The following is a 21,059-nucleotide window of genomic DNA, read 5'->3' as shown; positions in this document are numbered from 1 at the left end:
TGACAAAGTCCCTTCTTTTGCGATTTGATCATAATCTTTCCCAGAATATACTGTACTCGAATTGTGTTTAGTCGGGTCAATTGGCCTAATCATTGCCTGTCGCAAACCAATTAATCTCTCCATCGATCTATAAACCCACCGTTTCCGGCCCCGAAGAAGACCTTGAGGCCACCATGTCTCGAGCTTCAAAGCTCACCCTGCTGGGTACATCGCTCCTCACAGTCTGCACAGTTGTCGGCGTACACTTCCAGCAAAAGTTCGAGCAAGCCGTACGTTTCCCACTGCTCAATTGATCCTCCAATCCATCCCCCAGAAATCTTAGAGCTAACAATGATCGTAGGCCATGCACGAAGGCGTCGTTCGAGATATGGAACAACAACGAATCAAGCGAGAAAGACAATTGGACTTTGACTTGCAGAAGCAACTCGAAGCAGAATACAAGCGTGAGCAGACAGTGCACGACTCGATAGCAGCGGCGGAGAAGGGTCTTCCGAATCGATAACACCAAGAACGGCGGGAAAGGTTACAAGAAAAATTGTACTATCAGCATACTCCTCTCTAGCGACTACGGCGCCATTAAAGATTTTTGTTGCATCAATGCATTTCGTTGTTTTTGCTATATTTCCTAACGAACTGGCTATTTTATACATGATGAACCTCCCCAAACATTACAAAGCACAGGCAAGCTGCTCCTGTCTTGCAGCGCTTTCCCTCCCTCCAATATTTTAAGCATCGTCAATCTTTTTTTCGTAATCAATCTAAATTATCGGTTTGAAACTCCAGATCTGTTGGTAAACATTCTTGCGGCGATGTTCATGGCCTGCAGCTCCTGGAAGAGCAGCTTGGCGGCGTAGGGAATATGGATTTGCGCGATCTTGGTCTTGTTCTTGCAAGGTCGGCATTCGAATGACTGTTTGGAAAGGTTTCTGAGACATGTTAGCTCTTATTCATGAGTATTTGTAGGGGCAACTTACGCAATTGGTGTCATGAGTCCACAAATCTCGCAGACGTGGACACGGAAAGCATCCGACACCTCAAACAGACGCTCCTTCAGGAAAGCAGCGGCACCGTGAGCGATCATACAATCACGTTCCATTTCTCCGAATCGGAGACCACCATCACGAGCACGACCCTCGACAGGTTGTCGGGTCATGATCTGAACTGGACCACGAGCACGAGCGTGAATCTTGTCGTCCACCATGTGACGAAGACGCTGGTAGTAGGTAGGTCCGAAGAACACCTGGGCACGGAGCTTTCGTCCAGTGTGACCGTTGTACATGACCTCGAAACCTCGAGATTGGTAACCGTGCTTCCTCAGAAGTTCTGAGACTGAATCGACTGTGACATCAGTGAACGGTGTGGCGTCACCCTCCATACCTTCCAGCGTTGAAACCTTGCTAAGAAGACACTCAATCAAATGGGCAATTGTCATTCGCGATGGAATGGCGTGAGGGTTGATGATGATATCGGGAGTAAGACCTTCTCGGCTGAAAGGCATATCCTCCTGTCGATATGTAACACCGATTGTACCCTTTTGACCGTGACGAGAAGCAAACTTGTCACCAATTTGAGGAATCTTGGTTGTTCGTACTCGGACCTTGACGTACTTGACGTTATCGGCGTTGACTGTCAGAATGACTTGATCAACGATACCGTTCTCAGTACTTCGCAGTGGTGTCGAGATATCACGACGTTGGTGCGATTGAGTTCTTGTGCCAAGGTCCTGGTTTTCTTGGTCGATGGGTGCAGTCTTGCCGATAATGATATCTTCACCTGACACACGGACACCAGGAGCCACGATACCATCTTCATCAAGCTTGTCGTATGTTCCATGCTTCATTCGAAGCGTTGTCTGCTGGAAAGGTTTCTCGAAGATCTCAGTGTAGTTGAGACCAACCTTCTTCTCCTGATCTGAGTACGATCGGAAGAACAGACTTCGGAACAGACCTCGATCAATACTACTCTGGTTCATAATGACGGAATCTTCCTGGTTGTAACCTGAGTAGCAAGCAATTGCAACAATGGCGTTTTGACCGGCTGGCAATTCACGGAACTTGAGGAACTCCATAGATCGGGTAGTGGCGAGAGGCTTTTGAGGGTAGTAGAGAATATTGGCCATGGTGTCCATGCGGCGAGAGTAATTTGTCAAGAAGAAACCCATGGCTTGTTTACCCATAGCAGATTGGTAGGTATTACGAGGAGACTATTGCTGTTAGTTGAGCCCATGCATGGTCATAGGACATACATACCTGGTTGTGATCGGGGAAAGGAATGATACTGGCACAGATACCGAGAATCATACTGGGGTGAATCTCACAATGTGTGTACATGTGAGTTGTGGGGTTCACCTTTGTCTTCAATCGCTTGTTGCGGTCCTCCTCTTGTTCCCTCTTCTCTGCCTCTTGCTTGGCCCGTTTCTCTTCTTCTGTGAGTGTAGCTTCATCATTCTTTTGCTCACGGTAAAGTTCGAGATCCTCTGGCGTCATGCAAATCATGGCTGTCTCTTCTTCCTCAGCATCGAGATATTCGACAGCTCCTTCGCGGATCAAGCCATCCCATCCAAACTTGTCCGCTGGGTTGGCAGGAGGCTCTGCCTGCTCTTGGGCTAGCCTATTGACATGGTCCTTTGTCAACACTAGTTGTCCCTTGGTGATGTTGTTCTCATAGTCATCCTCCTGGTGAACTGTAAAGACGGGTCTCATGACACGGCCAGCGTCTGAGAAAATCTTGAATTCACGGTCTCGGATATCACGAACAAGTGATACTTCGAACTGCACGTAAGACTTTCGTCTTGTGTCCAAGACCTGATTCACGAGATGCTTGGGGTCGGCATGAACACCAACCCAGCTACCGTTGACGAAAATCTTTGTAGCGTGGGGGTATCTTGTCGGCTCGTACTCCTCAACGACTTCCATGCCTCTGTTGATCATGAATTCAATCAGAGGATCGGCCGGAGAGCCGACACTGACGTAACACATCAGAGACAAGTTTTTGACCAGACCACAAGCTTGACCCTCGGGTGTTTCGGCAGGACACACCAAACCCCAGTGAGTGTTGTGAAGCTGTCGAGGCTTGGCCAATTTACCATCTCGTCCGATGGGAGTATTGGTTCGACGCAAATGTGAAAGAGTAGAAGCAAAGGTATATCTGTTCAACACCTGAGAGACACCGGCTGTCGAGCTTGCCGCCTTCTTCTGGTCACCCCAGTTACCAGTGGCCAAAGAGTACTTGAGACCGTTGGAAAGGGTTGATGGCTTGATAGCGACAGTCAGGTTGAAGTTTCGGTTGCTCTCAACGCATCGCTTGAGGTAGTTAGAGAGCTCAGTGTTTATCCTTCGAATGATACCACGGAAGAGCTTCGCCAGTAGAGGGCCCGCCAAATCAAGTCGCTTCTTTCCAAAGTGATCACGATCATCGGGCTCACGACGTCCAAGAGCGCACTGTAGCAGCTTGTGCACCATGTAACCCAAGAAAAAGGCCTTACGGGTTTCGCTACCCTCTGATTGGGAGATATGAGGCAGAGTCTCTTTTTGGAGAATATCCTTTGCAACACGAACACGCTTCTCACGACCGAGACTAGCCTGGTCTCTGTTTCCACGCTTTCCGATAAAGTCAAGGGCAACTTCTCGGTCTTGGACACAGAAAGCCTCCTCAATACAAGGGCGAAGCATTTCCAGCATCTGGCTATCGTTGCGGTCGTAGCAAATGTGGTTCAGAATATCCTCATCAGACACAACACCAAGTGCTCGGAAGACGATGGCGACAGGGAGATCTGCCTTGACAAAAGGCAGGGTAGCCTGGATAGTTTGGCCAAAGCCACCTCGTGCAGAATCTCCCTTGCCATAGAGCTTCATCGTAAGACTGGAGATAAGACGGGAACCTTTCTCAAGAGCACTGCGGATTTCAGCAGTGTAGGTGTAAGGACTAGGTTGGGCCTTCTTGAAAACTTGAACAATGTTGGCGGCAGAACGTTCCTGGGCGATCAGGACCTTCTCACTACCGTTGATAACGAAGTAACCGCCCTGATCATAAGGACACTCGTTGAGCATGAAGAGGTCCTCATCCGAATGGCTGCTCAGATGGCAAATCTTGGACTTGACCATGATGGGCATTTTTCCGATAAAGATCATCTCCGAAGGCTCATCCTCAGCTTTTATGCTTCCAGCATCCTCCTCGACTTCCCATACCAGCTTTGTGGGGTTTTCGCCGGTTCGCTTGTACTCCGCCTGCTGCTCGTCATCCATCTCGTGCAAAGGAATCTCCTTGTCGACTGCGACGGAGACTTTCTTGGTGATCTTGAGGTAGGTCGGCGCGGCATAGGTGAGGTTGCGGTCACGACATTCGTAAGGTAGGAGGTTGGTCACAGTTCCATCAGTCTCGCTCATAGAAGGACGTGACACCATGACGCTCCCAAACTTGATCTCATATCGTCGCAAGGCGATGTTGACTCCAGGAGGCGCAGGAGGGTTGTGCTGATCGAGGGTGATGGTGGAGTACTCGTTGACGAGATCCTGCACCATTGTCTGGGTGAACTCGTCAAAGGAGTCGGTCTGTTGCGATGCAAGACCCTTTGTCTCGAAGAAGGACGAGATTACGGTCCAGCAATCCTCGGGGGTGATACCCTCATCGTAGCCATAATCGTAGTCGGATTCGTTCTCGTAGTCGTCCATGATGTCGGTATTTGTCGCTATAAATACAGTGATCGAGTTCTCGGGGTATTAAAAGGTTAGCGACAAGGTGTTGCTGCTCAAGTCGATGGATTGCGCCCGCTAGGCAGTTGCGTCGAAATTATTCAAAGAAGGACAAAGGAGCTACGACAGCGAAGTCAGGGCGGTCAGTTTTGGACCTGGCGCCTGATGCACCCCGTGAGCATCTGCCGATGAGTTGGACAGGTCGACAGGAATCTCAAGCCAGGAGATAGAGCGATATTGAGGAATGCGCGAGGTGAAGGGTCGTGGTGGAGAGGTGATGAATTTGTTACAATGAATCCTCACTAAGCATTCAGGAGCCTGAGGTTGAGGCGACGAGACGCGCCCAGAATGCGCTATTCTGGATTTGGTTAGAGCAGAAGAAAGAACGCCACGTTGATGAATAATATTGACCGGCCGAGCGAACATTGTGTGGCGCCTAGTGTCCCACAGTCTGTGGCTGAGCTTCAGTCAACTTTTGACCCATCTCCGCCGTGCTAAAATTCCAATCTTCGATCCACTGGTCTAGGGTAATCAGATCCCAGCCCAAAACAGCTCATATTCTCTCGAACCAACGCTACCATTACCTTGTGCACGAAGAGAAAGGAGAAGTTTGCACAACTTGCGCTGTCATTTAGTTCAAGTATCGGCCTCAGCATCAGCTCGAATACGGTAACCTACTAAACAGAATGTTGGTAATCGCGAGGTTAATCTCCGCGATACAGGGTAAGTCGTCTAAGGAGTAAGTACAACAGGAATATCGAATCCATCAACCAGGTCCAACGTCCAGAAAATAAAGTTAAGAGTGCGCTCTTAGCACTACGACAACACATAGAGTTCATCCTAAACAGATAAACTAATGCACTAAGCTTATGATACACCCAGCAGAGTCAATCAGAACCTCACTGCAAACTCACATAGATTACTACGTAGAATCCAAGAGCCATATCGGCATATGCTCTTGTACCACACTCAGTATTTATACATTAGTCCAAAATAATCTTGACCCCGGAGCTAAGATAATAGGCTCCTTACATACTTTGACTGCACCGTAACTTGAAGCCATCGCGGCTTCATAATAAGTGTTTAAAAGTGCCGACGATCCGGCGCATCCGCCATCTCAAAGTCTATCTGTTTCACCTCTTGGCGGGCGATTCGCGTCAACGTTCCATCCGGCAACGCTACAGTAGCTCAACCATCACCCATGCGGGCAACAAATCCCACTTACACACCAACGGCCCCCCCTAGCGCTAAACCACCAGAGGATTCTAGAAGGAGTCTCACCTCATTTCCAGCGTCTACGGTAAACGGCATCGTTCTTATTAACCACCTGTATCGTGCAGCCGGGCTTTACCACTTCTAGAACCATCGCCTTTGTCTGCTCCGTTCAACTTCCAATCTCTATCCCTGCCACTCGGGCCCAATCTCGGGAGAGGCGGCCGAGAGACCGTTGTCAATTTCCCCACAACTGTTCCTGAAACCAAAGTCTCCTAGACTTCATTTCTCACTCGTTCGGTCCAGCCTTGCCGTCCCTTGTCCGTCAGACCAGCTTCTAGACGTCTTATTAGTGGAGGATCTGTTTCCCGTTCCCGACCTGCATCCATATGCTGACTAGGTCCAATCATTGCACCACCATCAGCTTGTCATCTTGACTTTTTGTGATCCTTGAATTTGTACCTGCGCTAGTTCGACCTAGACTAACAGACCACTTGGATGAAATGTGCTCATGATATCTGACAGTTCACGGCGCAGCATGGGCTGAATACGCGGGAGTGAGGGTTGGGCGGTTGTATATAAGATGAGGTGTGCGTCCCAATATTCTGGTTGTTGGACACTCCTGCACTGCCTTCTCATTCATTCACTTCATTCATTCTTTAGAATTACATACACTCTCTTTCAAAACAGTCACTCTTTAAACAAACCAACTTTTGCAACAATGCGATCTTACACTCTTCTCGCCCTGGCCGGCCCTCTCGCCGTGAGTGCTGCTTCTGGAAGCGGTCACTCTACTCGATACTGGGATTGCTGCAAGCCTTCTTGCTCTTGGAGTGGAAAGGCTGCTGTCAACGCCCCTGCTTTAACCTGTGATAAGAACGACAACCCCATCTCCAACACCAACGCTGTCAACGGTTGTGAGGGTGGTGGTTCTGCTTATGCTTGCACCAACTACTCTCCTTGGGCTGTCAACGATGAGCTTGCCTACGGTTTCGCTGCTACCAAGATCTCTGGTGGCTCCGAGGCCAGCTGGTGCTGTGCCTGCTATGCGTCAGTCTCCTTACAGATTGATCCCGTACAACACACTGACTCTATCTAGTTTGACCTTCACTAGTGGTCCCGTCAAGGGCAAGAAGATGATCGTCCAGTCCACCAACACTGGAGGTGATCTCGGCGACAACCACTTCGATCTCATGATGCCCGGCGGCGGTGTCGGTATCTTCGACGGCTGCACCTCTGAGTTCGGCAAGGCCCTCGGCGGTGCCCAGTACGGCGGTATCTCCTCCCGAAGCGAATGTGATAGCTTCCCCGAGCTTCTCAAGGACGGTTGCCACTGGCGATTCGACTGGTTCGAGAACGCTGACAACCCTGACTTCACCTTTGAGCAGGTTCAGTGCCCCAAGGCTCTCCTCGACATCAGTGGATGCAAGCGTGATGACGACTCCAGCTTCCCTGCCTACAAGGGCGATACCTCGGCCAGCAAGCCCCAGCCCTCAAGCTCCGCTAAGAAGACCACCTCCGCTGCCGCTGCCGCTCAGCCCCAGAAGACCAAGGATTCCGCTCCTGTTGTCCAGAAGTCCTCCACCAAGGCTGCCGCTCAGCCCGAGCCTACTAAGCCTGCTGTAAAGCCCCAGACTGACAAGCCTGCCGCCACCAAGCCTGCTGCTACCAAGCCCGCTCAACCTGTCAACAAGCCCAAGACAACCCAGAAGGTCCGTGGAACCAAAACCCGAGGAAGCTGCCCGGCCAAGACTGACCCTACCGCCAAGGCCTCCGTTGTCCCTGCTTATTACCAGTGTGGTGGTTCCAAGTCCGCTTATCCCAACGGCAACCTCGCTTGCGCTACTGGAAGCAAGTGTGTCAAGCAGAACGAGTACTACTCTCAGTGCATCCCCAACTAAATGGTAGATCCATCGATTGTGGAAGAGACCATAAAACGTCTCAGAAGGGATCCTCTCATGAACAGGCTTGTCAGTGTATAGCATGGCATCCTGGACCAGGTGTTCGACCCTTGTTGTACATATTAGATCTTCATTGTATATATTTAGACACATAGATAGCCTCTTGTCAGCGACAACTGGCTACAAAAGACTTGGCAGGCTTGTTCAATATTGAAGCAGTTTCCTCCATAACGTCGTCTTGGTCATAATGTCCTTTGAAAGTGAGCAAGTGTATAAGTTGCAGAGTTGATTGGCATCGAGGATGGCATCCGTTCGTCACTGACGATGACAAAAAGAAGTCAGAGTATTTTATCAGGATGATCCTTTCGACGCTATACATTAATTGAGCAAAGATGGTATCCAGTTCCCCAATTTCTCATGAAAACGGGGGGCGCTGACATATGGATCTGCCCTTCATATGCCTCTTGAACCCATCGATCACTTCATGGAAAACCTTGTTCTCCAGACGCTTACCGTACCCATAAACCAGACCATATACCTTGAGAGCAATAAATATGCCGCTTAGAGCTTATATGATTACAAGGGATTATCTCATTTAGCGTCACAGCACAGAAGTCACATTGCTGAGTTGGGAGTAAGTTTGTGTCATAACGTCGTGAGTCTTGTTTTGTATCCAGATATCTATCTACACCGATCCGCTGTACGGATATTGAACTTTGTGTATCCGTAATCTATAAGACAGTGCAATAGAAACAAGACAAAGCTGGGTTCGAACCAGCAAACAACCGTCGAGTTGACCACGAGACCAGTCTCAGGGCACTCAATAGCCGTTCACACTCACATGGGTGAGGGTAAGAAGAAATGAAGAAAGTGCCAAGCAAGGGCTGGCAGAAGAAGTTTGCAACAAGCTTTGAAGAATTGCTGGTTATGAGGGTAGCTAGTTTGTGGTTTCGTAGACGGCGACGTAGGCGACCTCCATCATGTTCTTGTAGCCGGCTTCGGTGGCCTTGTTAGGGTTGCCCTGCATGACGCCATTAGTTTTCTGATATCTTGAAACTATAGAATTGCTGGAACTTACTGGCCAGGTTCCGCCAACAGCGACGTTGAGGAGAATGTACATGGGAGAATGAGCCAGAGTAGCCCAAGTGCCCTCATCGTTGAGTGTCTTGCCCGTGATACTGTGGAAGGGCTCTCCATCGAGCAACCAGGTGATCTTCTCATCCTGCCAGCTGCTAGCCCGTCGGTCGATAACCACAGACCAAGCATGGAACTCGTTATCCGGAATAGTAACCCGCTGTCCAAGACCCTCTGGCTCATTGCAGGGACCGCCGCCCTCATGACCACAGTGAACAGTGCCGAAGCCAGTCAAGTCGCCGTTAACTCTCTCAAAAATGTCGATCTCGCCACAAAGAGGCCATCCAGTTCCGTGGCGCAGTGCATCACCGAGCATCCAAAAAGCAGGCCAGATACCCTGCTTACGAGCTGAATCACCCATGCGAACACTAGCCTCTACACGAAGAGCTTTGTTCTTGTCTGCGTGGAAAGCCTTCTTGGACTCAAGACGTCCAGAGGTCCATTCGCCCTTCCCATCCTTCCAGGGAACGAGCTGGAGGGTGTCACCGCCGGAGAGTTGGATGTTCTTGTTGGAGGTGGAGTATACCTGGAGTTCGTTGTTGGAGTTGATGTTGAGGGCCGTGTTCCAGTTGTTCGTCTTGGGTGAGCAGCCTTGACACCCGGTGAACTCGTCTTTCCAGATAAGTTTGAGATCGGGGCGGGTTGGGGCGCTGGTAGCTGAGACCAGAGAGGCGAGGCCGGCGATAATGGGGATGAAGTTGAGCATCGTGTAAGTCGGAGTGGAACTGATCGAAACTGTGAAATATATCTTTGATACTGAATTCTAAAGGAGTGGACGAGAACAAATGTCACAGGTAAGGAATGTTATGCCTCCAGGGCTAAAGGAATGAAACCGGAGAAGGCGATGTGTATAAAAGGAACGAAAGAAGCTTGAGATACACGTATCTCGAAAGCAAAGAGGTCAGAAAAGAACGTCAAGACACAGAAAGAAAGACAGGTGTGGAGAGGAGACAAGACGAGTTTACATGCGCATTGTTCTATATATACGACTCCTATGAGTGGAGTCCTCCATCTTAGGGGAGACAGAAACGAGATGTGAGGACCGGATGTTTCCTGTTCACCTCGGGGCTTAGTTGCCCAAAGGGGCATGGAGAACATGGGGTAGAATGGTGTTGCATGAATCAAGGGCTGGGCGGGCGGGTGATGTTCAGGGACGGGAGGAGGATGACTGGATGGTTTGACGTGATGGGTTTATGGGAATGGAGCTAGCACTTCGGGACAGGTCCGCCACAAAACGAGAGGGCAGGGGTTGAAAGATGCTATGTTTTGAAGATTTGTTCTGGAGTTGATTCGTTGTTGAGGAGGAGTTTTGGTATGGTGATGGACAGGCCAAGTCTGAGTTGATGGTGCAGTACACATATAACCAACCATGATCTGCCAAGTTCGTATTTTACAACGCATTCATGCCTGATGTTATACAAGATAATGCACTCTTGACAAACCCCAAGACAACTTTCTTTACAGAAAAACGTGCGTGGCAGCGTATGAACCGGGGCTAACTAGCGTATCGGAAATAAAACCAGGGGTCAGAGAAAATATGGATATCATTTTCGCTTTCGCCGACCAATGTGAACCCCAGAACATTCATACCAGACAAGAAATTCATCTCCGAAAAGAGAAGGCTCTTTTCTTTTGTGAAATTGTTTATGAAGATTGCGTTGGCGAGCGGTTACTGGTGGTGGACATGGATGGTGCTTGGATCTTGGCAGGTATATGAAACAAAGCCGTGAGAATCATTAACCAACGAGGAAAAGAAGCCTACGCGGCTCAAGAAAGGAGGTGTCAGGGATAATGGGACTAACAAGGACATGCTTCTTGAACGTCTTGTAGATATGATCTTATGCGAATTCAGCTCAATACTGAATAATTCAGTCATTATATCTTTAGAGAATCATGCAGGTGGTTATTTGTATCGTAATGGTTCATTGCCATTTTGAGAAAAGTGCATCTCGGCTACCGTGAGACAATCAGTTAGAGTTTATGCTACTGTCAATCATTAAGACGATCTACGATTCGGAAAGTCAAAATGTTCGGAGCAGCGAGGTTTTACTCAGGCTTGGCTTTTTGGTAGTGTCGAGAACTGGTAATTAAATTTCCGACGCGCTGTGTTTCACGATTTGACAGGTGAGGCCAGTCACAGCCTCAATTGAAAGCTCGCGGCCCAGCAACGTGGGTGGCAATGCAGTCAAGTAAATGCTTATTTTATCATCACTTGTACTTGGGCAAGTTAGTTAGGAAATAATTGTCGAGCCATGATCCAGTAATTGTAGAAATGACTGATCCGTCGTAGATTTGCCACGAATTTTCGGATACCTAATACCACGCGTGATCTTGACAATCAACCGTCTGTGCCAGCGTCATTCGCTTCATCCCCCACTGATCTACCAACCTTATCAAATCCTATATTATCCCCATGTTATAGAAGACCTGGTTCATCTCTCTTCGCGAAACACGATCCAAGACCTCAGTCCTGCAGCCAAGCACCATGATCAATGCTCACCCCACAAGAGGACCGGTTCAAAGGTATTCAGCTCGTATCTGTGCATGATCACGCCTGAAACTAGTCAATTCAGCTCATTGAGCGCGGCACCTGAATCTCCAGAATATAGTGCTTCTGTATTTAGAACACCTCAATCGGCAGACATCTGCAATGGCTCCAGATCCCCAAGCCTCTCGTTAAGCTGCACAATCGTCTTCTCAAAGACCCGCGCCGCATCAAGCTGCAGCATCATCTCATCATCGTCCTCTACGCCTCCCCATCCCTTGATCCCAGGTTCTTCCGCGTCTGTGTCAGTGTCTGTCTCTGCTTCTTCATCTTCTTCGTCCTCTTCAGCAGGATCTCGCATTACTTCCACCATTAAAACGCGACATTGATCAACTAAACTTCGGCAGCGGATCATTTCTGTCGTTGTCATGCCGCCGCGTAGTCCGTTCTCAAAACCGGGCAATGTCTCGTGAGTTTCAATGTCTTGGCCGCAAAGAAGACTTGCGAAACAATGGTCTAGTTTGCGGAGTATTGCGAAAGATGCCTTTGGTGCTGGGGGGAATGACCGGACATATCGTGTGAAGTCACTTGTGAGACGTAATAAGAAGGGTATTTGGAGCGATGCTACACATTCTTAGTACTAGACATCAAGACATGGGCCTTGAGTGACTTACGAGTGCCTGATTTCCATAAGACATTGGTGATGCTATCGAGATCTCGACATACTTCGCCAAACCTAGCATATCCCACCACTGTATCGCCTGGTTCTGGATTGCCAAACTTCTTGACGTATCGCCGTGTTACTAGCAGAAGCTGCTCTTCAGCGTACCGTCGCACCATGAACTCTTTACTTGAGTTGGGCTTCAGGGCCTTTGTTCGCGGTGTAGGAAGACCTTGGATGTTTGAGTATGATGAAGCTGATGAGGGGGCAGGTGATGGGAGACTTCCACCAGCAGGTGCTGGCAAGAAGCCACCTGGGCCTGGCGATTCCATTTTGAATGTATGTATTTTTCCGTGATTAAGCTGTGTTGTCTGAGTGCAAGGTCGAAAGATGAAAGCACAAAGAGGGAACAGGGGGGACAATAAGAGTGAAGCACTGTTGCTTTATGCGCCTCTTGACCAGAACGACGGACGGACGGATGAATATATACTAAATGAGCTTTTCCAGTATTTACGTGAGATTTGAAGGAATATGAATACGATTTCCGAAAGAATTAAATGAAGTTTGTATAACTGTCCGCTGACAAAGAGACTGGTTCCGTTTACATTTCAGATAAGCTCGCGATAAGGATGACGAAGGTGTTGGCGATACTCAGTCATGGTGGGGTAACTGCCGGATTCGGTACATACTCGGCTTTTACAGTGGGAGCTGGACCAACATCAATAAGTACAACTGAGATAACAAGTCGAGACTTTTTACGAAGTGAGATAAATGAGACTCTCCGTAATTCTCTTGTTAAGGTAGCTTGGTTAACAAAATTCTGCATTTCCAATTCTGCTGTTGGCTTTTGAGCTTCCAGGTTGAGTCTCACAAGCGCGCGTCATGTGACTTTAGCCGCTATCGCGCGCTATCAGTGGAAAAGCTTCATTGCGAGCTGTCCCGGAAATTTTCGCTCCAATTCGACGACCAGATCAACCACCACCACGCGCCCGCTTCCTTCTCTCGACTTAGAGTCATCACGAACCGATAAACTTCATATACACGGCCATATAATCAAAATGCCTCCCAAGCGCATCCAAGTTGAGCCTCGCGGTCGCCGTGCCCCCAAGGGCTTCATCGGCTCCACCTATGACGCTCTTACCTCTCCCGACAACGCCGCTGTTGTCCGCAGCATTGCCATCTTCGGTGTAAGTTTGGTCTTGCGATCTTAAATTGGGGGTGAACTGGTACTGACAAAGGAATTAGGCTGCTGTGACATTCTTGTCCAGCTCTTGGGGCGAGATCCTTCTGCCTCCGTAAGTTGAACCCAACATGCGAGTCTCGACGAACACGAACTGATCCCTGGACAGCCAGTAAATGACGTCGCAACGATACACGATCAAGAATTTGGAGAGGAGGAAATCAGTCATGAGTGGGGATTGCGCATCCCTCATGAACTACATAATCGACATACTTGTACATTAGTTGGCGTCAGTGTACCTTTAGACAGGATGGGATTTCAAGGTTGGCCTGTGCCTGACTTGGGCATTATGATATAGGCTGTATAGAAATCGACATGGCCGTTACGGCTGGGGTTGGAAATGATAAGACGTCTCCCCTACTCCCGTTTGGCCCCTGAGGCTGGGTCGCATTCTGTGAAGACTCGCCTTTGTTATGCTAACCACAACAGATTGCTGGAGACATTTATTTCTAAGGGCTTGAGGATTGCGGTGCATTGCGATGTATTCAATTGGCATGTTCATCATCGGCATCGCGCTTTCCTCTCAGGTTATGCGATCAGACGAGGGCGCTCCTTCCATCTGCGATCATGGCCTACGGTCTTTAGCTGCCAAACTAATGACATCTCTGTCGTTTCTACAATGTTGTTCCAGGCAGATTCATCCTCATCTTTTGAACAGACTTTGACGGCATCGACATTTGACACTTTCTCTTGATATCATACCATCAAGACGTGATCTTCATCAATATCACAGCCTCGTCCGTCTTTGAAGGCCGCCAACATGAGCACGCATTCGTCTTCTCGCAAGAATTCACCACGCAAGTTCGTCTCCGAAAGTTCAGATACCCGCAGCTTGACCAGCAGCAAGTTCGCCCAGCTTCTCTCCAAGTTTGAAGTCCTTGAGGCAGTCTCCTCTGTTGGCAGCCCTCCTCCTCCTTCAAAGACAAAGCCCGCCTCTGCCATCAAGGTAACTTCGACAATCGAGCAGACTTCATCGAGCGCCTCAAAACCATCATCTCATGCATCAACAAGAATCCGAGAAAGAGGCTCTACCGATTCCAGCCATGTCTCGTCCGGTCGTTTCGTTCCTTCAAGCCAAGAAACCCCTCGCACTCGTCGAGTGAAAACTTTTGGTACCCAGTCGCCTGTGATCTCGACTAGAAATGCGGACTCAAAGGCAAGGCAAAAGTCTGTGGCAGAGAGAAGAATAATGTTTGAGGCTGCGGACCAACAGGCGCGTATGTGTTTCGGGTGTATCTTCTGGAGGAAAACATTGACCGTCTGATAGAAATAGAAGCCTCTAGTCCTACCCGTACTTCTATTCCTCGTTCGCCGTCAAAGCTGGCTCATTCCAAAAGTTGGCAAACGATCAAAACAAGACGGTCAGCCGCAGGACCACGAGCAGACGATGCTCCCACTACGCCGAATCCAGTGCGCATTGCAAAGACATTCTCGCCCACGTCTCATACTGTTCCCTCACCTCGGACACTCCTGGCTTCTGATGATCCTTTTGGCACATGGCGATCTCCTTTGAATCGACCAGATGACTCATGGACTTCTTTCAAGCGTAACAGCCTCGTCATGAGTACGCCTGATGCGAGTCCAAGCTACATCAAGTCTCAGTACACCGAAGTGACACCATCATCTGTGCAGGCGGTATCTACGAGTCGATTCAAGCTTGATGATGTTCGTGATGATGCTTTTGTTGAAAATAACAACGTCACAATCGAAGAGACCCGACATAATGGCTGGGTGCGAAATGCTCGCAAGATAGCATCTTCATTGTCAAATACAGTCTCTGCAGGAAGTTCAAGCCTTCGAAGAAAATCCCGTGGATCCCATGATGGTCCCAGCCAACCTCCGAGCAATAACAGCGGTCTCATATCTTTCAGATTTGCGAGAGCAAGTACTCCGAGTCGCTCCAGCCTACCACGCTCTAGAATTTCCAATTTCAGAAAGCAGTTTGATCAGTTGAAGGATCAGCCAGTGGCTTCTGTTGGTGCTCTTGAAACCAAACGGCGCGAGTCAATCCTTACCAAGAACGAGGCGCCCAACTCGCCATCGAAGCATCCTCTTTTGGGATACTCCGATTCTTCGGAGTCCGAAATATTGAATGCGCCAAAATTCAGGTCAAAAAGTTATGCTCCTCGTTGGAGTCGGGCTACGGTGGAAAGTCCACAAACTCCTGTCGGTCGGCGTAACACGGAGAAGTATATTTCACCTTTGAAGCAAAAGATCGACCTATTTGAGTCTCTTGATCGCCAGGCTCCTTTACTCGACTCTACTCATACAATTGATACTGGTAAGCAGTCTATGTTCAACATCAACAAGCGAAAGAGTTCTATTGTTGGTCCTCTGAGGACCTTCAAGGGTACCCTGCGACGAATTTCTACATCTTACCGAAGGACACCCTCAGAATGGAGCACTACAAGTTCGAGAGATATCGCCCCCTCCCAACTTAGGGGCTCTGATGATGCTACTGTGGTGCAGGATGGTCAGGCTGTTGAATTTGCGAACGACGAACCGCTATCACCCCATTCAATTGATGCGATTCCCGGTCAGCCCGTTCTCGGCCAAACTTTCCTTACCAACGAAATCATTTCGCCTCTTTTACTAGAAAAGCCATCGTCTCTCCCTCGAAATTCCATCACCGAGGCAGGCTTCAACATGGATGGCGAGGCTGGATTTGGTGTAGCGCCGCCTCCTTTGTTCACAGAACCTCAAAGGCGGTTCTCTCACACCAAGCACGGCCTGTCCCGAGCGGCAAACCGGTTTTCTCTACCCGATATTGAGAAGGAGCTTGAACTCATCGAGCTCCTTGAGGATGGTCGTCAGACTGTACCCGCACACAGCCCATTTGTCTCCAAGGTAGCCTGTGAGTTGGAGCAACCTCGACCGGTACGCGCGAACGAGCTGAAGCGACTTGTTAGTTTGTGCGAGGAAAAAATCAGAAAGATTTCAGGAGGCCGCAGCGAGTAGATAAATGCCTCATCGCACAAGTTCCAGATGAAGGAGTAGGCTTGGGTATGTTATCTTTGGTGCGACTCGGGCTTGGATGGTAGCTGTTATACAGTATATAGTGTCAATCACTCACATCACATTCTGACTGTCTTACCTTGCAGCTGATAACATAAGACTCTGAAACTAACATTGGACGTCGCAGTAGACAAGGCAGGGTTAGTAAGCCGAATGTATTCATCGCTATTGTGCGCCTGAGCGCTTATCCATCTTTTAACTAAAGAAGAGCAAGGCATAGATAGTATCGTCCTTGATTAAAAGTCATGGGGTCAAAAGAGATACCATAAACTAAAGAAAGTAGGATGCGAGTTATCTCAAGCATCATCAACCGCATTGGGTATGAAAGCTGTTCGCTAAGAAAAGCAGTAACATGAAGAAAAAGCAACTTGTGCCGATACGCCGCGCTAGAAGTTTTGTTTTGGTCGAAAACATGAACGTGTAATACCATTTCCCAAAAGCAGTTTTCGTGGAAGCTGAAATTGCAAAGAGTGGCCTAGATCCTCTCTTCACGTTGCAAGAAGGCTTTGTCAACCCGGACGTGGTCACCGTCGATCTTGCCTAGCTCAACATCCTCGGGATTGATGTGGTCGCGAGACGAAGTCCCAGCTTCACAGCGGGCGTACACGGAGACGTGAGGCCTGTCGGTGGTGCCGCTGCGGTTGGTGCTGAAACTAGGTGCCTTGAAGCCAGTGAAGGAGCTGGGGCCGCTGGCGCCGTAGCGGATGCCGCTTGAGGCGCCGGAGGAGTGGGCGCTGTTGGCGTTGCTGGCGGCGATGCGTTGTGCGGCGAGGGTGCCGAGCGGGAGGATGACGGCGACGGAGGAGAGGGTGAGGGATGCTGCTTCGAAGTCGACGAAGTGAGCCCATTCAAGAGAGGCGAAGATGACTGTGGAGTGTTAGTGAGTGGTCTCTTGGGGAGTTAGGGGGAGAAACTTACCTGGGATGATCATCAGGATGCCGTTGGTCATGACGAGGACTTCCATGGGGGTGAGCGTCTTGTAAGATGGTAGGATACCACGATTGGAGATGAGATGCCAGATGAGCTTGATGTTGAAGATGGCACACCACCATGAGATGGAAGACACATTCATGATGACCGTCCACTTGATGAGCCAGAGCATATGCAATGGCGGAATGGTATCGAGAACTGCCTTGTTCTGAACAGCCGTGAAAGCAATTCTCACACAGATCGTCATGAGAGAAATGACGAGTGAAAGACCAGCAATGATATACTTCCACATATTCGGCCACAGCTTAACCATCGTCCAAGCCTGACTCATGAGCATCGTCTCAATCGAGATGACGAGCAAGAGCGAGATAATATTGGCAGCGATGGCTGGTGCATACCCACTGCGAGGAATATGGCTAAAGTCGTGAGACCAGAAGGGATAAAAGTCGGCGAACTTGGAGATGTTCCAGATACACAGGAGAACCATTCTACACGAGCAGATGAAGAGACTGATGATCTGAAGAGCGTTGAAGGGTCTTCGGAACTTGGAGAAGGGGACCATGACGAGGAGAACGACGAGCATGACGAGACAGGCGCCGAGTTGTGTGGCATAGTTGATGACGGTGTTGACCATCATACGACGCATCTCGTCAACGAGCACCACGGGGATGCTGATGGTGGTGTTTCCATCTGCTGCTAAGAACGTGACGTTCTGCGTAAACGGATCAAAGGTCGACATTGCGATCTGATAGTGAAAGAGTAAAGATTGGAAGTGAAAGGGGTCGTTGGTAGAGATCGATCTCAACGTGGCAAAGATGGATATAGTTCACGAGCGAACGGAGAAGTAAGAGGTCTGAGCTCTTCAAGATATATATAAGAGAGAGCAAAGGGAAGTGAAGTGAGAGTGATGTCTTGTATAACGTTGAAGAGAATGAGAAAGTGGCAACATGGTTAACAGATCACACTACAAGCCAGGCGAGAACGGTCTTGAAGAACAAACAGTTAAGCTAGCAAGCAATAATTAGATATTGTCAGCGGCAAGAAGACTGTGAGCACTCTAGGCACTGCAAAAGTCAAGGAACAGGATTTGTATTCAAAGGGTGTTATCACAATCAACGAAGAATGCCAAGGTCGGTGGGGGTGAGGTTGGTCTTAGTATTGTTCTTGCATTTCGTGGCGTTTTGAGGCTTAGTATTGTTCTCTGAGCCCGCTAGACTCGTTCGGTGCAGGAGATCGATCCGTGCATATCTTGACAGGTCGAGAGCTAACGGTCCAAGCGACGGATTCGTTTCTTTCCCCCCCCCCCGTGTTCCTGACTCCGTGCACGCCAATTGCCGCCATGGATGGAATGAGGGGGGAGTGAATTTGATATGGGGTCCAGTTTGATATCAAGGGGTTAGTTATCCGCTTTGGTCTCGATCATTGGACTTTTAATCTGCCCAGTCTTTCTCAACCGTATCGATGGCTTGAGATCGCAAGTTAGACTTCACGGGCATCCAGCTAGCCGGTCGTCCTGGTTGTTTGGCTTCGTTTCAAAAGTATGTTGTAATCCGCCTCTTACTTGTCGTATTTCACCCAGTGCCTGGCCACGTATTGCTACTCCATGCACGATGCCAATCCTGGAGCTCTTCCCGGCTGCCAGCTGTAAGAACAATACTAAACCCCCGCTTGGTAAGGGAGCTGCGTCAATCCAAATCTCGTATGGTATCCCGTCATGAGGCCAAACCCATTCCTTGCCCAATCTTTCGCACAAGTGCTTTTTTCAGATACCATTCTCTAGCAAGAGTTCTCGTCATCTTGGCAAACACTGCTGGTGTAATGCGGCCGCGCTCGACAGCCCGTCCAAGCATGAATATGGCGTCACCTATAGCTCTCTCCTCTGCCACTAGTGTGTATAGCTGGTTTGCGACTACTGTAGGAGCTACGAGGAGCTCATCAACATCCGGAACGGGGTGGCTCTTGGATCCTTCGATCACTGCATCCGCTTTATGAAGAGCATCGTGTAGAATATTAGAGTTTGAGGTCAAGACATTCGACAACTGTGTCAATTGGCCACCTTCAGCTTGGAAGGCTGGTATCGCTGACAACATTGCTGTTCTTTGTGCCTGCAAACCAGCCATGCTCGAGTCGTTCTGCTGCCGGCTGCGCATCCTGATCGAATACAGTGTCTGAGCTAGCTGTCGCAACAACGCATCCTTTTCGGGATTGGGCGGGATAGGAGGAGCCGCTACGGTAGTATTTGGCAAACTTAACTCTAATGGTTCATCAAGTAGATCAGGAGGTGGTGGTGGTTTTGCAGGGCTTTGTGGTGGTGGAGCTGCCTGAGCCGTCCATGCCGGAGGTTGCGGAGGCTGTTGATATTGCTGATGATGTGGTGGCATTTGCCATTGTTGTTGTGACGGAGGCGCAAACGACTGGGTATCGTTCGTGTATCCAGGTTGCGCAGCCATTGGCGGTCCAGCAGGCGGTATATGACGAGTCGCATACTGCTCCTGAGGGCGAGGCAATCTCGGATCCTGTGCATTTGGACTTCCAACTTGAGGAGGCAGAGGAGGAGCTGAGTCGTACCGTGACATGCGGTTAGACTGCGCCGGGGAACGTCCCGGGATTGGAGGTAAAGGCGGTCCATTTTGAGATTGTGTCTGCGCAGGTGATGCAGTCTGAGGGCCCTTCGGCGGTGGTGGAGGAGGGCGCGGCTGTTCTGAGGGATGCGGATCTTGTGTTGCAGGCCGCGAAGTTGATCCCATGCCAGGAGGCAGAGGCGGCACAGGAGGAGGTGTCGGATTAGCTTGAGCTGGAGGTGGCCGGGACTGTTGTTGCCGAGCTACGACTGGAGGTTCTTTTGCGAAGATATCGGTTAGGATGTTGAGGAAGTCCCGAAGGTTGGATTTCTGATCATCTTGTCAGCAACGAAACATCACAGTGTAGCTGTGGCTTGGGGGCAACGTACGTCCCAGAATTCAGCCCACCCCACCAAGTATGGATGATATACCAGACCCTGCGGATCTATATGCTGTCCCGGCCGAATCATCATGGTCTCGGTCGGCACAACGTATATCATGGGTGGTTCTCGCGGATAAGCGTGTGGCACCCATATCGAAATGGGGAAGCGGTACGTCGTCCCGCGAAAATTAACAGGGAGAGTCCCCGAGAGATGAAGTAACAAGGCATTGGCGCCATTCGAGAACGCTGGTGAGGGTCAATATCCGAATGCGACAAAGCTGGAGTTTAGAGCGCAAGCTGGTTGATAGCTCTATGCGAACGTACTGTGCACATCGGTTCGCGGCGACAACGAGGGGAATCGGTCGAGAGCCTGCGCGACATCGTTGTAGGCACGGTTTACATCGTGATATTCCTGTAGCGCGTTCAAGTCAGCTCTTTGAACTTGGCGAACGAGCGGGGGAAGATAGAGGAGGAGATACGTACGCTTGTGAGAACGCTGTAGAGCCAGTTCAGCACATGTTGCTGGACAGGCATCGTGTTATTGGCCAAGTAACCCAAGTTGTTATTGAGATATTAAGGAAGATGGAGCTGTTCACATCTGAGGTTGACCTTGAAGGTCGTCGTAGCTTGGCTTGGTGTTGGTGGTTCGTGCGTCTTCCATGTTGGACCTCATGCAACCGACGTAATGGGGTACGTACCGTGCACCTTCCTAAAATCGACCCGAGCCGCGGATAGTGGGGGTGGGGGACTTAAGGCTTCAACACCAACTGAAGCAATTGAAGTTGGAGAGGGTGAGCGAGTAGAAGTACAAGTTTGCCTTCATTATTTCTATACATCTAGGGGGGGG

At 49.6% G+C, this 21,059-nt stretch overlaps 9 protein-coding genes across 11 annotated transcripts; 4 read left to right on the top strand and 5 right to left on the bottom strand.

The window, feature by feature from the left end:
* Positions 1–3: 3 nt before the first annotated feature.
* Positions 4–727, top strand: FOIG_08966 (uncharacterized protein). Its single transcript, XM_031209140.1, has 2 exons — positions 4–269; positions 341–727. Exons 1-2 carry the CDS (start codon positions 174–176, stop codon positions 500–502), a joined length of 258 nt encoding a protein of 85 aa, XP_031061177.1. The 5' UTR covers positions 4–173; the 3' UTR covers positions 503–727.
* Positions 536–5,037, bottom strand: FOIG_08965 (DNA-directed RNA polymerase II subunit RPB2). The gene is made up of 3 exons (XM_031209139.1): positions 2,250–5,037; positions 975–2,203; positions 536–926 (listed from the first exon to the last, which is right to left on the bottom strand). Exons 1-3 carry the CDS (start codon positions 4,668–4,670, stop codon positions 764–766), a joined length of 3,813 nt encoding a protein of 1,270 aa, XP_031061176.1. The 5' UTR covers positions 4,671–5,037; the 3' UTR covers positions 536–763.
* A 1,044-nt stretch (positions 5,038–6,081) lies between these two features.
* Positions 6,082–8,047, top strand: FOIG_08964 (endoglucanase type K). 2 transcript variants are annotated; one of them, XM_031209138.1, is made up of 3 exons: positions 6,082–6,953; positions 7,003–7,615; positions 7,673–8,047. In XM_031209138.1, the coding sequence occupies exons 1-3, from the start codon at positions 6,487–6,489 to the stop codon at positions 7,802–7,804; spliced, it is 1,212 nt and encodes a 403-aa protein (XP_031061175.1). In that variant the 5' UTR covers positions 6,082–6,486; the 3' UTR covers positions 7,805–8,047. The 2 variants fall into 2 exon arrangements, with proteins under 2 accessions (XP_031061175.1, XP_031061174.1); XM_031209137.1 differs by having other exon boundaries at positions 7,003–8,047.
* Positions 8,048–8,386: 339 nt separating this feature from the next.
* Positions 8,387–9,991, bottom strand: FOIG_08963 (endo-1,3(4)-beta-glucanase). The gene is made up of 2 exons (XM_031209136.1): positions 8,883–9,991; positions 8,387–8,825 (listed from the first exon to the last, which is right to left on the bottom strand). Exons 1-2 carry the CDS (start codon positions 9,642–9,644, stop codon positions 8,742–8,744), a joined length of 846 nt encoding a protein of 281 aa, XP_031061173.1. The 5' UTR covers positions 9,645–9,991; the 3' UTR covers positions 8,387–8,741.
* Positions 9,992–11,093: 1,102 nt separating this feature from the next.
* On the bottom strand, positions 11,094–12,731 carry FOIG_08962 (uncharacterized protein). The gene is made up of 2 exons (XM_031209135.1): positions 12,098–12,731; positions 11,094–12,047 (listed from the first exon to the last, which is right to left on the bottom strand). Exons 1-2 carry the CDS (start codon positions 12,414–12,416, stop codon positions 11,569–11,571), a joined length of 798 nt encoding a protein of 265 aa, XP_031061172.1. The 5' UTR covers positions 12,417–12,731; the 3' UTR covers positions 11,094–11,568.
* Positions 12,732–12,863: 132 nt separating this feature from the next.
* On the top strand, positions 12,864–13,817 carry FOIG_08961 (uncharacterized protein). Its single transcript, XM_031209134.1, has 3 exons — positions 12,864–13,271; positions 13,330–13,379; positions 13,434–13,817. The coding sequence occupies exons 1-3, from the start codon at positions 13,143–13,145 to the stop codon at positions 13,438–13,440; spliced, it is 186 nt and encodes a 61-aa protein (XP_031061171.1). The 5' UTR covers positions 12,864–13,142; the 3' UTR covers positions 13,441–13,817.
* Positions 13,818–14,084: 267 nt separating this feature from the next.
* Positions 14,085–16,282, top strand: FOIG_08960 (uncharacterized protein; the record flags this gene model as incomplete). The annotated part of the gene is made up of 2 exons (XM_031209133.1): positions 14,085–14,541; positions 14,592–16,282. The coding sequence occupies 2 exons, from the start codon at positions 14,085–14,087 to the stop codon at positions 16,280–16,282; spliced, it is 2,148 nt and encodes a 715-aa protein (XP_031061170.1).
* Positions 16,283–16,814: 532 nt separating this feature from the next.
* On the bottom strand, positions 16,815–18,168 carry FOIG_08959 (pheromone alpha factor receptor; the record flags this gene model as incomplete). Its single annotated transcript, XM_031209132.1, has 2 exons — positions 17,258–18,168; positions 16,815–17,206 (listed from the first exon to the last, which is right to left on the bottom strand). Exons 1-2 carry the CDS (start codon positions 18,006–18,008, stop codon positions 16,815–16,817), a joined length of 1,143 nt encoding a protein of 380 aa, XP_031061169.1. The 5' UTR covers positions 18,009–18,168.
* Positions 18,169–18,244: 76 nt separating this feature from the next.
* Positions 18,245–20,850, bottom strand: FOIG_08958 (uncharacterized protein). 2 transcript variants are annotated; one of them, XM_031209130.1, is made up of 4 exons: positions 20,696–20,850; positions 20,537–20,624; positions 20,220–20,458; positions 18,245–20,160 (listed from the first exon to the last, which is right to left on the bottom strand). In XM_031209130.1, the coding sequence occupies exons 1-4, from the start codon at positions 20,744–20,746 to the stop codon at positions 18,982–18,984; spliced, it is 1,557 nt and encodes a 518-aa protein (XP_031061167.1). In that variant the 5' UTR covers positions 20,747–20,850; the 3' UTR covers positions 18,245–18,981. The 2 variants fall into 2 exon arrangements, with proteins under 2 accessions (XP_031061167.1, XP_031061168.1); XM_031209131.1 differs by having other exon boundaries at positions 20,220–20,624.
* Between the last annotated feature and the right edge of the window lie 209 nt (positions 20,851–21,059).

The sequence above is a fragment of the Fusarium odoratissimum genome (assembly GCF_000260195.1).
Source record: "Fusarium odoratissimum NRRL 54006 unplaced genomic scaffold supercont1.14, whole genome shotgun sequence".
Classification (NCBI taxonomy): Eukaryota; Fungi; Ascomycota; class Sordariomycetes; order Hypocreales; family Nectriaceae; genus Fusarium; species Fusarium odoratissimum.
The sequence above is the reverse complement of the archived record's forward strand: the minus strand, read 5'-3'. Positions and strand labels throughout refer to the sequence as shown.